Raw genomic sequence first — 12308 nt, forward strand, 5'->3', positions numbered from 1 at the left:
CAAAGGTGAGTAACCGTCTTTTCAGGCCCTCCACCAATTGATCGCAGGCCCCATCAAGACCTTTTAAGACAAGTGGCTAAGAATACGAACTTACAGGTGGAGGAGGTCCCTGAAATAGAGGACCCCCTCGTGGACATCCTATCAGCTGATGCACCTACTAAAGTGGCCCTTCCGTTTATCCGCACCATACAGGCTAATGCGGACACCATTTCGCAATCCCCAGTCTCGATTCCACCTACAGCAAGGGGAGTAGAGAGAAAATATATGGTCCCCTCAAAGGGATATGAATATCTCTGCATTCACCCACATCCTTACTCTTTAATGGTGCAATTGGTGAACAAATGGGAGCGTCATGGCCAGCAAGCCCCCGGCTCCTAAGTAAAAGGAGGCTAGGCGCGTGGACCTCCTAGGCTGCAAAATATACTCGGCCGGGAGCCTCCAACTTAAGGTGGCAAACCAACAAGCACTCCTAAGTAGATATAACTTTAACACGTGGGTGTCCTTGGGGAAGTTTATGGAGCTTCTTCCCCAGGAGTCCCGTCAGGAATTTACGGCCCTACTTGAGGAGGGTAAAAAGGTAGCAAGAACCTCCCTGCAAGCCTCTCTGGATGCAGCGGACTCTGCAGCCAGAACTCTGGTGTCAGGAGTGACGATGAGGTGTATCTCCTGGCTCCAGGTATCAGGCCTTCCCCCTGAATTGCAACAAACTATTCAGGATTTGCCCTTCGAAGGCCAGGGCTTGTTCTCAGATAAGACTAATCTCAGATTGCAAAGTCTGAAGGATAATCGCGTTATAATGCGCTCACTGGGGATGCACATGCCAGTGACCCAACGCAGGACCTTCCGGCCCCAGCCACACCGCCCTTACGCCCCGCCTAGGCCGTGACAGGACTTTAACAAAAGGCATGGTAGAGGGAATCGTCGGAGGCAGTCTGGCCCTGAAGGAGGTCAAAATCAGGCACTCCCTAAACCACCAGCGGGGCCCAAGCAGAACTTTTGATGGGATGCCCGAGGGTGTCCCACCAGTTGCTCTACCAGATTCTTCTCCTCCCTTTTTCAACTGTTTCTCCCAATTCCTGCCAGCTAATTTCAGATCGTTGGGTCCTGCGCACGGTGGAAGGGGGATACCACCTCCAATTTGTTTCAACCCCGCCTTTCCACCCTCCCTTCCCGTCGCTCTTCAGGGACCTCTCTCACAAGCAGTTCCTCTTACAAGAGGTCCAGTCACTCTTAGCCAGGGGAGCCATAGAGGAGGTGCCAAAAGACACGAGGGGAAAGGGGTTTTATTCCCGGTACCTCTTAGTCCCCAAGGCAAAGGGAGGTCTACGACCGATCGTACACCTGCGAGAACTCAACAAATTCATGATAAAGCTGAAATTCTGCATGGTAACCCTGGGGACCATTCTCCCTCCCTGGATCCGGGAGACTGGTGTGCCACCCTCGATATGAAGGACGCGTATTTCCACATCGCAGTTTACTCATCACACAGATGGTACCTCCTTTTTGTGGTCAGCCATCAACACTTTCAGTTCATTGTACTTCTGTTTGGCCTTTCTGCGGCTCCGCGTGTGTTCACAAAATGCATGGCTGTAGTCACTGCCTCCCTCCGAGGTTGTCAGGTACATGTCTACCCGTATCTCGACGATTGGCTTATTCGAGGGACTTCCCAGCTATAAGTGTCGCAGCACCTGCGCATCATTAAAGACCTCTTCGAGAGCTTAGGCCTGATGTTCAACACAGAGAAGTCTACTCTGACACCCGCACAGCGAATAGACTTCACTGGAGCGGTTTCGGACTCCAATCTGGCCAGAGCCTGCCTCCCGCAGTTGCGTTTTCAAGCAATGGCTTCAATTATTCGAGGTCTTCAAACCTTCCCGACAACATGGGTGCGCACCTGCCTCAACCTAGTAGGTCACATGGCCTCCTGCACCTTCTTGACCAAGCATGCGAGGCTACGCCTCCGTCCCTTTCAAACCTGGCTTGCTTCCATATACCAACTACTCAGAGACAGTCTGGACTCGGTGCTCACTATTCCCCGGAAGGTTCTGGGCTCCGTAACCTGGTGGCCATCCCTAAACCTGTGCAGGGATGCCATTCCACCCACCGCAACCCTCGATGGCCCTAACCACGGATGCGTCATCTCTGGGTTGGAGTGCCCACCTCAAGTGCCTTCGCACTTAAGGCCTCTGGTCGCCTCAAGGCCTGGCCTTACCCATCAATGTGCGGGAGCTGAGAGCAGTCCGTCTAGCATGCCAGGTGTTTCGAGACCATCTCAGAGGCCTTTGTGTATCAGTGTTCACGGACGACACAGCGACCATGTTTTACATAAACAAGCTGGGTGGAGCATGCTTCTCCTCCTTTGTCAAGAAGCCGTCCATCTCTGGGACTCTTGCACAGCCCACTCGATCGATTTGTTAGCGTCTTTTCTCCCAGGAGTCCAGAATGCTCGGGCGGATCGCCTCAGTAGATCCTTCCTGTCTCACAAGTGGTTGATTCGTCCGGACATCATCCATTCTGTTTTCCGGAAGTGGGAGTTTCCCCACATAGACCTCTTTGCCTCCCGATAGAACAGGAAATGCCAGGTGTTCTGCTCCTTCCAGGGATGCTCCCCGGGCTCCCTCTCAGACGCATTCCTGATCCCGTGGAAGAGGCACCTACTCTATGCCTTCCCAACGTTTCTGCTCGTCCACAGAGTCCTACCTGCACCCACCTGATTCTGATTGCTCCATCGTGGCCGAGGCAGCACTGGTATACCATGTTGTTCGACCTCTCAGTGGCAGACACGATTCCCCTACCACTCTGGCTGGATCTCATAACACAGGACTTCGGCAGGCTTCGCCATCTGGACCTGCAGTCTCTTCATCTCACAGCATGGTTGCTGCATGGTTGAGCCAGTCTGAGTTGCGTTGCTCTGCCTTGGTCCAGTAGGTGCTCTTGAGCAGTAGGAAGCCTTCCACTAGGATGACATATCTGGCCAAGTGGAAGCGTTTTTCCTGCTGGTGCGCTCAGCGTAGCTCAGTCCTCAGGCAGATGTGCATTCCTACTGTCCGGGACTACCTCTGGTCCCTGAAAGAACAGGGCCTAGCGGTCTCTTCCATAAAGGTGCATCTGGCAGTCATCTCCGCCTTCCACCCAGGGGAAAGTGACCGATCAATCTTCTCTCACCCCATAGTTTCAAGGTTCCTCAAGGGATTGGAACGTTTGTACCCTCAAGTCAGACACCCGACTCCTACCTGGGATCTCAACCTGGTGCTAGCCAAGCTTATAGGTTCTCCTTTCGAACCACTGGCCACCTGCTCGCTGCTGTACCTTTCCTGGAAGACAGCCTTCCTTGTCACTATTACTTCGGCAAGACGAGTATCTGAGCTTTGGGCTTTGACAGCTGACCCCTCGTATATGGTATTCCATAAGGACAAGGTACAGCTGCAGCCACACCCCTCCTTCCTCCCTAAGGTGATGTCCGCTTTTCATGTCAAGACATCTTCCTCCCAGTCTTTTTCCCGAAGCCGCACCCATCGCGTCAGGAACAACAGCTGCATACCCTAGACGTTTGCAGGGCTCTCGCCTTTTATGTTGAGAGAACAAAACCCTTCCGAAGGTCAACTCAGCTCTTTGTAGCTGTAGTAGACCAGATGAAAGGCCTTCCGGTCTCATCCCAATAAATTTCATCTTAGGTAACATCCTGCATCCGCACATTCTATGGTTTGGCTCATATTCCGGCTAGCCACCTCACCACCCATTCCACCCGGGCTCAAGCTTCATCTACCGCCTTCCTGGCCCATGTTCCCATCCAGGAAATATATCGGGCAGCTACCTGGTCATTGATTCACACCTTTGCCTCACATAACGCATTGGTTCAACAGTCCAGAGATGATGCAGCATTTGGCTCAGCAGTTCTGCTTTCTGCAACATCTCACTCTGACCCCACCGCCGAGGTAAGGCTTGGGAATCACCGAATTAGAATCGATTATGAGCAAGCACTCGAAGAAGAAAAAACAGTTACCTTTGTAACTGTTGTTCTTCGAGATGTGTTGCTCATATCCATTCCAACCCCGCCCTCCTTCCCCTCTGTCGGAGTAGCTGGCAAGAAGGAACTGAAGGGCCTTTGGGTTTGCAGGGGTATATATCCGGCGCCATAACGGCACCACTCCAGGAGGCGACCCAGCCGGCCCACCGAGTGTTGCTAGGGTAAAAATCTTCTGAAGAACATGCACGCAGCATGCGCACACCTAATTGGAATGGATATGAGCAACACATCTTGAACAACAGTTACAAAGATGAGTAACCATCTTTTTTTTGCACAGAATTCCCTCCGGGATAATATAGCTAGGGCTCTGTACTGTGGCACAATGGACCTAAATTTTGTGGCAACATCTGACTTCAGCTTATTAGCACTTAATTCTGTGTCATGTTGAAAGTCTTGGTCTGATTTCAAGTAACGTGAGAGGTGCTTATTAAATTAAATATGAAACAGAATAATAGTCTTTAAAATATTCCTTGTATTGTGTATTTGAATAATGAATTGAATATGAATTTCAAATCTGGAATGTGTTTCATCTTCAGCTGCTCTTAAACTTTCAATTTTCATTGTGCTATAGAATTTTGTATTGACGCTAATCTATTGAAATTGGACTGGGGAAGAAGCTCGAGGCAACTGGGTAGAAGGATACTGAGGCATTTGACACCCAGAAAAAATATGGAGGGGGGGGCGCGGGATGTTTTGAGGTTTTAGCTTTCAGGTTCAATTTATTGCCACTTTTGGGGAGGTAGATGCAATTTAGATGAATAGGCAGGTTTTTTTCTGCAAAATCAGATTTTTTCTGCAAAGTCTGTTCTGCATCAGTTTGTTTTAAAGGTTTTTCTTCATAACTATAAGCTTTAGAAAGTTATATTGTTATGCAGGATTAGATGTGAAACACTGTCCTACAGCAGAGGTGAGGGTTACTGCATCATCCAGTTCTACAACTGTAGAGAAAACAGGGTTCTGTGTATACTGCGAAAATTGGCTCTGTTCATGGTAAACCTGATTAATCTGAAGTGGACTGGAAGAGTGACACTTACTTTTACCCAAGCCCAAAGCGGTCTATGATGGTTTTCGTTTTGATGCAGTAGCAAGAAAGAGAGAGAATCAGAAGAGATGATGTGGCTGTTCATTGCAATAGACTCTAATTTTTATGCCTACTTACCAGAGAAGTTAGTGGCTTTAGAGTTCCTTTTTGTTTGTTTTCTATTAGAAGCTTAGTTTATCCTTTTCTCTTTAAATTTTGCTGACTTTCTAGTGTTAAGCTGTTGAGGCTTCTTTGACTATTTGAGATTTCTGCCAAATTTTGATCATAAATCAAGAAAGCAAATGACATTGATCAAAGGAAGGAAAAATAAAAACTTGTCACCTGCACATACAGTTGTCTAGGCCAGTTTGTACAAAACCCATGTACAACTGCTAGGGTTTTTTTAGTAGTATGGTGGTATTTTATTTATCTCCTAGAGATAGGTGGAAATAAAGAAATGACTCCAGAAAGGTGGGGGAAATGCATCTGAATAATGTGGGAGTCTTCTGACTGTATTCCAAATTATTTTGTTTTAACTGTAGGTTATTGGTACACCTCAGAGACCTTCAGCGCCAAATACTATCCTGGTAGGAAGTCCACATACACCCAGTTCACACTTTGTATCACAGAACCAGACTGCAGACTCTTCGCCTTGGTCTGCTGGGTGAGCAAAATTCTGTTAAGTTACAAGGGTTTAATAGAATTGTTCGGAAATTTTGTCCTAAAGTTCTTTTTTTTTTTTCTTTTTAATTGATGTGCTCTGTAAGTACACTGATATGAAGCAGGGGTTCAGCTTAGATTTAATTTGAGGTCTCTAAGTTTGTTTAATACCTAGAGTAGAGAGAGAAATAAGAACACCTTTTCACTTCAGTGTAACAAAAGTCACATTTCTGAGGAAACAAATGGACACGTAGTGTTCTGATGTCATATTTACGCTAAGATGGTGGCTCTTAAAAGAACAAGTTAAATCAACTGAGATTTTTCATCCTCTTGTGCTGTCAGATAAAATATAAATGCAATATATTGTTTCAAACCAAACAAGCATAATTCTGCAGACAATTTTAAATGAGAAGAATAAGATCATTGCTCAACTTGAAGAAAGCGTCACTTCCAGATTTACCATAAACGTGCTTTGAGGGTTTATTATGCACAAAATTGTTTTGAAGGACCCATTGATGAATGTATTTGCTTTAAAGTTTAATATTTATTGGTGTGTCTGTTGTTGTTTTTTGGCTAGGAAATATTTATATTAGGGGATTATGGAGTTGTATTGTTCCTAAAATATTTAAGCACCCATATATGCAGACATTGAAAGGTATTCCATTTGATGATTTTCATATTTACATTTTATTGTAACAAAATATTTGTCTTAGTTACCCGGACAATTTTTCATTTGAAATGTATGCTGAGAACTTCTTCTAAATGCTTATGCAATAATACTGAAAGTATTGTAGGAAGCAATCTAGCCTAGATCTGAAGCGTTCATAGTAAAGCTGTATTCCATGACCGTTCAAATCCATATTTTGGTTATTCTGTAATGTTGAATACAATATCAGATTTTGAGTCTAACATACTTGACTATTTTAACTTTCCTAAATGTCAAATTATATATGCTCTAGAAAAATTAATTTTATCTCCTGCAGTTCACGAGGTTTTTAGTTTTAGTCCTTCCTTTTTTTCCCCCAACTTGAAGATGTTAATAGAAATGTTTTTTCTTTACTGTCCTCCTTTTCTGAAGAAACTTCTTTACCACTAATTTTGACATCTTCTAAATATAATCATCCAAATTCATCTCTGGTATTGAAACTAGCAGAGTTAAAGCAGGGATTAATTTAGCTCGATGTATTTCATATTCAAGATAATACAAAGAATTACTTGTAAATTTAATCAAATCCATGATTCAGGAAAATAACTTTGATCTGTTTTAGTTGTACAGTGCCCTCTTTGCTGTTTAAAAATTGTAAAGGTTATATTTCAGAACAATGTGTGTTTATCTGGCAAACTAGAAAACTTTGGAATATTGATCAGTTATTTAAAATGTATTTTTCTAGGAAGCGCAATAAAAAAGGAGAGAAGAATGGCAAGGGTTTGCGACACTTCTCTATGAAGGTTTGTGAGAAGGTGCAGAGAAAAGGAACCACCTCATACAATGAGGTGGCGGATGAGTTGGTTGCAGAGTTTAGTACCACGGATAATCATATTTCACCAAATGAATCAGTAAGTTATGTTGCTAAATGAAACAGTTGAGGTACTAGCTGAGTTTACTCATCTACTATAATACATTTTCAAAGTTTTTGTCACAGGCATTTTTTTGATTAATTCATTATGTCTACAGCAGGCTTATGACCAGAAGAATATTAGACGACGTGTCTACGATGCCTTAAATGTCCTTATGGCTATGAATATTATCTCTAAGGAGAAGAAGGAAATCAAATGGATTGGTCTACCTACTAACTCAGCTCAGGAATGTCAGAATTTAGAGGTATACATGTGGGAAATTCAATAGTTGGTATTTTTGTTTGGATAAATCTAAAAGATTTTTAATGTTATCTAATCCTACCTGAATATGGTCTTCTGAACTAGCAATACAGAATCATTGGGTGTCTGAGTCCTTTTGGACAAGTGTGGCTTGGAGATGGCAATATCAGGATGTTCAATCCACTTTATGTCCTTCCCTCTACACCATCCCCCTTTCCCATTGCTCTTCTGAGACTCTCCTCACAAGCACCTGCTAAGGCAATATGGTGACTCTCTTCTGAACAATAGGAGCTATAGAACCAGTTCCTGTTAAGCACAGAGGGAAGGGGTTCTAGTAAGGTACAGTAACTCCTCACTTAATGTCGTACCAGTTAACGTTGTTTCATTGTCACGTTGCTGATCAATTAGAGAACATGCTCATTCAAAGTTGCGTAGTTCTCCCTTACAGCATTGTTTGGCAGCCGCCTGCTTTGTCCACTGCTTGGAGAAAGAGCAGCCCATTGGAGCTAACTGGTGAGGGCTTCGAACCAGGGTGGTCCGACAGCCCCGCATCAGCTCACCGCTCCCCTATATTCTCTGTGTGGCAACTGCCAAGCAGGCTATCAGGGTGGATTTGATTTAAATCAAATCTATTTAAATCACTAGTCAGGAAGACTCAATTTAATCATACATTTCTACATAAAAGTGCTTTCTTGTTGGTTGTTATAACCTTAACACACATTCTTCACAACTCAGAGATAGATGTAGATTTCATTTTTAGAAGGTACACGCTATCCATTTTTTAAAGTGATTTATTTTGAAAACTTTTCAGATTAGTTTTACAGCTGTATCAGAAAATGAATGATTGTTGGCTTATTTCATTTATCAAAGGTAATTGAAGCAGATATTTAGAAGTCAATGGGAGGTGATCTCCAGTTCAACAGAGGCTAATCATTAATATTTAGAGGATTTTCTTGCCGTCCTGTATTAGGAGGAAACATCACCAGACAGACATTTTAATTGCTTTATTTAATTAAAACAACAACGTTATGTATTCTGGATTTTTTTCTTCAACAACACCACATAATATTTTAACAAAATACAAATATAAATTTTTGAGTTTAGTTAAACATTCATGTTTTTAAAAATCAGGTTTGGTTTTGTTAAAATTGTTTAAAATAGTTAAATGAAATATTAAAAAAAAAAATTAATCATCTGGCAGCCAGGTCAACATGAGAAACTTAAAATATTGGCTTCTGCAGCTAACTCAGTTGTCTTCACCTTCATTTTCCTGTTTGTTCATAATCTGGAAAAGAAAAAGAAGCTTTCCTGCTTTTTCACGTCCCAAATGATTTCTCAATTTGGAATGAATTAGTCCAAAGGAAGAAAATATTCTTTTGGCAGAAGAAGCTACTGCTATTAAAAGTGAGATCATCACTTCAACAGTCTCTGAATCCACAAGCTTAAGTGACTTCCACGAGTTCACTGGTGTGACTTTCTTTAAAACATCATTGGCAAACATATATTTCTTGAATGGTTCACCCTTAGCTCTGAAGTTTATTATAGTTGGCATTATAGACTCATAGACTGTAGGGTCAGAAGGAACCAGTATGATCATCTAGTCTGACCTGCACAAAGCAGGCCACAGAACCCTACCCATCCACTTCTATAACAACCCCCTAACCTATGTCTGAGTTATTGAAGTCTTCAAATTGTGGTTCGAAGACCTCAAGCTGCAGAGAATCCACCAGCAAGTGACCCATGCCCCACGCTACAGAGGAAGGTGAAAAACCTCCAGGGCCTCTGCCAATCTGCCCCGGAGGAAAATTCCTTCCTGACCCCAAATATGGCGATCAGCTAAACTCTGAGCATATGGGCAAGACTTACCAGCCAGCACTCAGGAAAGATTCTCTGCAGTAACTCAGATCCCATCCCATCTAACATGCCATCACAGACCACTAGAGGGATGATTGCTGGATGTCCATGTCATAGCCAGTTCCTCTTCTTCAGCAGTTAAGGCTTGACCCTGATACCGAGTATTAAGAATATGTACAAGAAAATGAGCTGGAGATGGTGCTTGTCCCATTTGTTTTTTTAAATGCTTGTAATTTAATTCTGTCATTGCATATTTTCTCTTTTTAAGATCTCACTCAATTCCTTCCAAATGTCAACAGCATCAGCAATAAAACAGCTCTTTCCCTGCATTTTGTTCAAGGTTTCAGAGTACTAAGCATGTGTTCAACATTTCTCTTAAGCCCAACGTTGAGAACTTTGGCTGTGACAGTGCCATCTATTTTTTTTCACAAATTTGTTCACAAATGGTCATTGGTTTAGGCCAGTTCTTGATATAGTGTTCAAAACAGTCCACTACTGAGTTCCATCACGCGTCTTGTAGGATAGTTAGCTTGGTTCTTCTCACTTTTTTCAGAGCAGCTGCTGCAAAGTGGTTGTTATGGAAGTATTTTGCAATTTCAGTAACATTAGCCTTTATTTCTGGAACACTGAAGTCTTTGGCTAGGAGATGCATCAAATGATCACTGCAACAGTATATTATTAGCATGGGACTCTCTTCTCAATAATTTCTTCTCATCTTGGATACATTTGCATCATTGTCTGTGATCAAGCTGCGTACTGGACATTTGAATTTTTTTCACGATTTGTTATAGCTTTTACTGCTACTTCTTGTAAGTATTCTGCTGTGTGTGCATTTCCTGATAAATCAGTTGTTTCTGTAAGGAAGACATTCCTTTCTTCTGTTGTCACACAAGCACATACAACAGGATCATTGCGAACATTACTCCACCCATCAAGACTCAGATTAACAATTTTACCCTTTAGACCTTTTGCACGCTACTCAATTTCTCTTTCATACACTTTATCCAGCAATTTCCCTGCGACATCTGCTCTGTTGGGTGGACTGTATCCTGGTCTTAATGACTGGCTGAACCATGCTAATGAAGTGTGGGTTCCCAGTCATATGGAAAGGTGAGTTTGTTGCATAAAGAAACCAGGCAATTTTTTCATCAGTTACCTCTTTTTGTAATTGGCTTTGTCTTATCACAAACTCATCTATGGTGCTTTCTGGATGATGGGGATTTTTTTTTCTTTTTGCTACAGGTGATATACTGTGGCTATGTGACATACATGATGTGACTGAAACACTATCATTGGCATATTACTCTGAAACTATAGAAAATGATGGTGATCTTGAAGGTAGATAGTCTTCAGAATCCTGTATGTTGAGGATGGATTCTCCTAAACAAAATAAGTCAATGCAGTTATTTAATTATTATTACCATATTGCTGCTTTAGTATTACTCAGTGCATTCACCGACACTCAGTACTACTGTATTTTAAAGGTAAAACTGTAAAAGGAAGATCTGCTTATTTCAGCTGTCTATTTTTATCACAACTGCATCTAAACTGATAATTGTTACTGTATGGTACTACATTTTTCTCCAACATGGGAATTCAAGAATAGTCTAGAAGGACGACAGACAATCCTTTAAGAAAGAAGTATGAAATAAAAAAGTTTACAAACCTGAAGATCCTGCATGTTCAGTCATGTTCCTTTCATCATCTTCAAAGCAACTTCCTCCTGAGAAGGAACACTTCTCATGACTCATGATGTTGTTTCATTCAGGTAACCAGGCCTTGCATTTCTTTGTTGCACTGTTTGCATTTTGCATACGTGCCTGTCTTACCAACAGGTAGAGGAACTTCATTAAAATATTTCCAAACTGGTTTTCTTTTACTGCCTGCTGCCATTATAGATTTTCCCTTCTACTAAGAGAATAGTATGGTAGATCTCAAATCAATGAAGGCTACACTCAGAAAGACCTCAGGACTTCTGGAATATGCTGCTCAAACAGTTTCAGTTTTGTTTCTACTGCCTGTCCCTCCCTTCTCACATTTATCTCCAGACTTCTCCTTGTCCAGATCTGTTATGCCCCCAACAATCTTCTATTCATTGAAATTTTTGAAACTTTGCATGTGTCCTCCTGCCCCATGCTGCTTTACTCTGTGTCCACGGGGAGGGGGGGAAGGGGGAGGACACACACAAGGGCTCAGGACAGTGCACACGCGCTCGCGCTCTCTCTCACACACACACGCACACAGTGTGTGTCTCTGTCTCTCTCTGCCATGCTGTCTCCCCCTCCTCCATTCCTGCTGCGTTTTAGAGTGTGAGGCTACATTAACAACAGTGTGTTAACCCTTGAGGGCTCAGCCGAGTGCTAGTTCCACATTTAGCAGCAAGGCATTTCCTGGGAAATATCCCACCCTCTGACTCCACCACCTCAACCAAGCTTCTCAATCATTATTGCTGTGTACAGTATTAAATTGTTAAAATTGCGTGTGTGTGTAAGTCTTTTGTCTGTCGAAAAAAATTTCCCTGGAACCTAACCCACACTATTTACATTAATTCTTATGGGGAAATTGGATTCGCTTAACATTGTTTCACTTAAAGTAGCATTTTTCAGGAATGTAACTACAACATTAAATGAAGAGTTACTGTACTTCCTGGTCCCAAGAAATAATGGAGGGTTGAGACCCATCCTAGATCTAAGGATCCTCAACAAATTTTGAAGGTGTAAAAAATTCAAAGGCTTTTCTGCCCTTGGCATCCAAGATATTTATTTCCATATAGTGTTCTGTCCTTCCCGTAGTACATGTCTTCATTTTGCCTTAGGCCAAGAATATTTTCTCCCATTCAGTCTCGTCTCTACACCCAGAGTGTTCTCAAAAGTTCTGGCAGTGGTCATGCCTATCTGCAGAGAAGCAATAGTAATATTTCTATATCTT

General features: G+C 42.6%; 1 protein-coding gene across 3 annotated transcripts in view; it reads left to right on the forward strand.

Moving 5' to 3' along the window:
• TFDP1 (transcription factor Dp-1) overlaps positions 1-12308 on the forward strand; it is a 137855-nt gene that overhangs the window by 78561 nt on the left and 46986 nt on the right. For 2 of the 3 annotated variants that reach the window (XM_030569085.1, XM_030569107.1), the window contains exons 5-7: positions 5591-5712; positions 7100-7265; positions 7384-7530. In XM_030569085.1, coding sequence (XP_030424945.1) covers positions 5591-5712; positions 7100-7265; positions 7384-7530 — 435 coding nt within the window. The remainder of the gene's footprint in view (positions 1-5590; positions 5713-7099; positions 7266-7383; positions 7531-12308) is intronic. The other variant, XM_030569097.1, reaches the window with a different exon arrangement.

The sequence above is a fragment of the Gopherus evgoodei genome, chromosome 1, assembly GCF_007399415.2.
Source record: "Gopherus evgoodei ecotype Sinaloan lineage chromosome 1, rGopEvg1_v1.p, whole genome shotgun sequence".
NCBI lineage: Eukaryota > Metazoa > Chordata > Testudines > Testudinidae > Gopherus > Gopherus evgoodei.